Source organism: Nelumbo lutea, chromosome 8 (genome assembly GCF_056320005.1).
Source record: "Nelumbo lutea isolate HS-2025 chromosome 8, American lotus-T2T, whole genome shotgun sequence".
NCBI classification, from domain to species: domain Eukaryota; kingdom Viridiplantae; phylum Streptophyta; class Magnoliopsida; order Proteales; family Nelumbonaceae; genus Nelumbo; species Nelumbo lutea.
This window is the reverse complement of record NC_142691.1, coordinates 5,909,159-5,912,692: the sequence shown is the minus strand read 5'-3', so window position 1 is coordinate 5,912,692 and position 3,534 is coordinate 5,909,159. Positions and strand designations below refer to the sequence as shown.

Genomic DNA, 3,534 nt, shown 5'->3' with positions numbered 1-3,534 from the left:
ACTTTCTTTGTTGCTCCAACATTTTATATATATTCTTTTTAATTAAACTGAATAACAATTAACATCACAAGGCCTAATTATTTGCAAGGTCTGCCCTTACTCTTCCACCCCTTACCATATCTCAAAACAAGCAAGTTGGGTTGAGTTGGGGTGATTTCCAGTCCAGATTTTGGCAACATTACCAGAAGAGGCTATTTTGATTTTTGACCAGGCAGTCAGCAACATGGTTTGCCACCCTGTACTTATATGCATATTAAGTTACCAAAAGAATGTAGTTTAGACAGGCAATTATCCTTAAAATCATCGAAAGAAGCATATGAAATCATTTAATGTGTGTGCTTTCAGATGTGTGTAGGGTGTGAGGGCATGCTATCTCTCTCTCTGTTTGGGTTTTGGGAAACTATAATATGGCTCAAGAGGCTAGAGATAGATGGGAAAAGGAAATGGAGATCTTATGAAACCCAAGTATTCAGTCCACTTGCCATTCAAATCTCCATACCAGTCACTCATCCTGTTCCAACTTTCAAGGTAGTTCAAGCAGAAGCCTGCATGACTCAAGCAAGAAGAAAAAACTTGGACCAATCGTGACTACAATTTTCAGTCATGCATCTCAAATTTAAAATTGCATAAGGAAGTCAAGGAAGCAATGAGATATGCAAGTCCAAGCCTAACCAGAGGAGCATTCCATTCATAATCCTTAAGCAGAGATCATTCTACATAATTCCAACTACGAATCTAGGTCCCTTCCTAGCATCCCACCACAAACTAGAGTTAAAAGTGAAGTTGGGCAGATGATAGGTGTAGGGTTGTTAACAGTAACTACCCACAAATAACAACAGATCTTGTAGAAGGTGGAACTACTTACTATCTTCCTTCTGCAATGCCTAATCTTATTTATTTCCACAATCGTATGATAAAATCAGCCAGAAATTTGCATAAACATGGAAACCCATCCTGTCGCAGCTGACATCTCCATGAATGCAGACAGAATTGATTTCAGGAGCTGGGCAAGATGATAGAGTTTGGAAATGATGCTGTACCGTTATTAGGAGCTCCCTGTACCTTAAGAATGGAAGTGACCAAATTGTATATCTGAACATTCTCAAACGACGGGACCTTGCGACCTCTTTCAAACTGAGGGCCATGAGCGATGAATATGGTTCTCATCGAGAAGAATGCATTATCATAACCATGTGCCCCTCCACATTCTTTCCTGTTCGATCTTGTCTGCTCTACCGTAAACCCTTCTGCAACCAGTCCTATTATGGGTGGGATTCGATCGTTCTCCGCATAATGGAGTCGTTCAGGCAGCTCCTCCTTGAGAAACACCTTGAGTCTCATTCCATTCTCAACCTTGCCCGAACTCAAAGCTTTCGTCATCTTGGCAACGACATCCAAAGGAGAAACGCCGGCAGGAGGCCGAATTGAAAGCAAAGGACTGTAAGAATGGACCCAGTCTTTTGGAATTTCAATCCAAGGGGCCAAATCATCAAGAAAGATGAGCTTTTTATCACAAGTACCGACCATCCCATGATCTCCCACCAAAAGTATGGTGACATCCTCGAAAACACCTCTCTTTTCTAGGCCTTGGATCAACCTTCCGATCATTTTATCAATATTGGCAACGGCTTCTGTGATCTCCGGATCATCAGGTCCAACTTGGTGTCCCTGATGATCTGGGTCCTCAAAATATAGAGTCATAAACACAGGAATCTCACTACTAGGAAGATCAAAGTACTTTAGAATTGTATCAACTCGTTCTTCGAACGGCACAGAACCATTATAGTGTTGGCAGAAATTCACAGGGCAATTCCAAGAACCTTTAGGTACCTCAGAACCGGGCCAGAAGTAGGTGGCAGCCTTGAGTCCATGATTGGCGACGGTCTCCCACAGCGGTTCACCCAACCACCATTTGGGCTCGTGGCTCGACATGGTGAATTTCTCGCCGGTGATAGGGTCGTAGAAATAGTTGTTGACGATGCCATGGTAGGCGGGGTATAGTCCCGTGACGATCGAGTAATGGTTGGGGAATGTAAGCGTTGGGAAGACGGGGATGAGACCCGTCTGGGCTTCGGTGCCGTTGGCGATCAGACGACCGATGTTGGGAGTGGGGGTCTTGAATTGATACCCGAATCGGAACCCATCGGAGGAAATTAGGAGAACGACGGGTCGATCGAGTTTGGTGAGGGGGCGAGCAGTTGACTTTACGTTAAGCGATGTTTGGGAAGAATTAGAAGAGAAGGAGGAAGCGGAGGAGAAGAAGAGGAAGGCAAATGCACCGGAAGCAGCGAGAGCGATGCAGGTTATGAGGAGGAGGGAAACGAAGAGGATGGTTGTGTTTGTTTTTGGAGAAGTGGAATCAGTTTTAGAGAGGAGAGCTGTTGATGGGTTTGGAGGGTCTTCCTCAGATGATGATGCTAGGGATGTAGGTTTCAATGGGCCTAAGATGGATAGAGAAGAAGAATCCATTGAAGAGAGAGAGAGAGAGAGAGAGAGAGATTGGAGAAGCAGTAGCTTCAATCGTGTAGAGTCTCAGAGAGAGAGAAGCAGCGCTGTTTGCCGGTAAGGTAGATCTCCCTACTCTTTAAAAGCATTCCACTTATCCCCCCGGAAAAAAAATTAAAAAATTAAAAAAATCTGTAAAAGCAAACGTAGACTAAATTGGTAAAACACTAAACCCGGATGAGGACAGACCAGGTATACATGAGGATGAGGCCCACTAACCGGGTAGGAATTTGCTACCAGCACACCTAGCATAGCAATATTAGGAGCGGATCTGAACCACTAGCCACACCCAATGTTAATGTTTTAACTTTTAACTTCAGAACTAGCGGGGTGGAGGGGTGGAGGGCTAATGAGTGTAGAAAAATAAATCTTAAAATTATGTTGTCACAGTAAATTAAACCACAAGAAGTATGTTCTGGAAATAGTGAGCAATTAATTGTGGATTACAAAAATACGTTTTTAAAAGAAATTAATTAAATATTTGGAAACGGTGTAATAAGCAATGCGCATATGAATTTAAAGAGAGAAACATTAAGTTGTAAGGTTTCGACTCATATGCTTCTTACAAAATAAAAAAAAAAGACAACTCGTTCTTTACAAAAACATGGTGAGCTATTTGAATCGCTTTGTATAGCAGACGACAGGATTAATGGTATGTGATTAAAGGGCAGGATAGAGATTCAAACTACCTACGACAATAGAAAAATAAAGGAAATTTGTGGAGCTCTTGCTTCTTGTTCAAGGAAAGATAAAAGAAAGAAATGGCAGTTGATAAAAAATTATAGATTCTCACAACTAATAACCAACTTTCCCAATTCTTATTTCTTTGAAAAATCTATAGGTACTTTTATTTCATTTGGGAGGAAGAGGACTCAAAAGGTGTTCATTTGGCTATTCTCTTTTCACTGGAAATTATCAGACAATTACCATACCATGTGGTCATTGGGCAAAACATCAGTCCCAACAAGATTACATACAGGGTGAGCTTAATTATCACTATCTGGAAAATTTCCCTGCTTGATGAAGATG

General features: G+C 41.8%; 1 protein-coding gene across 1 annotated transcript; it reads right to left on the bottom strand.

The window, feature by feature from the left end:
• Window positions 1-654: 654 nt before the first annotated feature.
• Window positions 655-2,604, bottom strand: LOC148842369 (Alkaline-phosphatase-like family protein). The gene has a single exon (XM_088957747.1). The coding sequence runs from the start codon at window positions 2,467-2,469 to the stop codon at window positions 997-999; it is 1,473 nt and encodes a 490-aa protein (XP_088813873.1). The 5' UTR covers window positions 2,470-2,604; the 3' UTR covers window positions 655-996.
• Between the last annotated feature and the right edge of the window lie 930 nt (window positions 2,605-3,534).

Excerpts from the sequence above, each read along its gene's own strand:
- LOC148842369 (XM_088957747.1), bottom strand. The coding sequence starts at position 2,469 with ATGGATTCTTCTTCTCTATCCATCTTAGGCCCATTGAAACCTACATCC.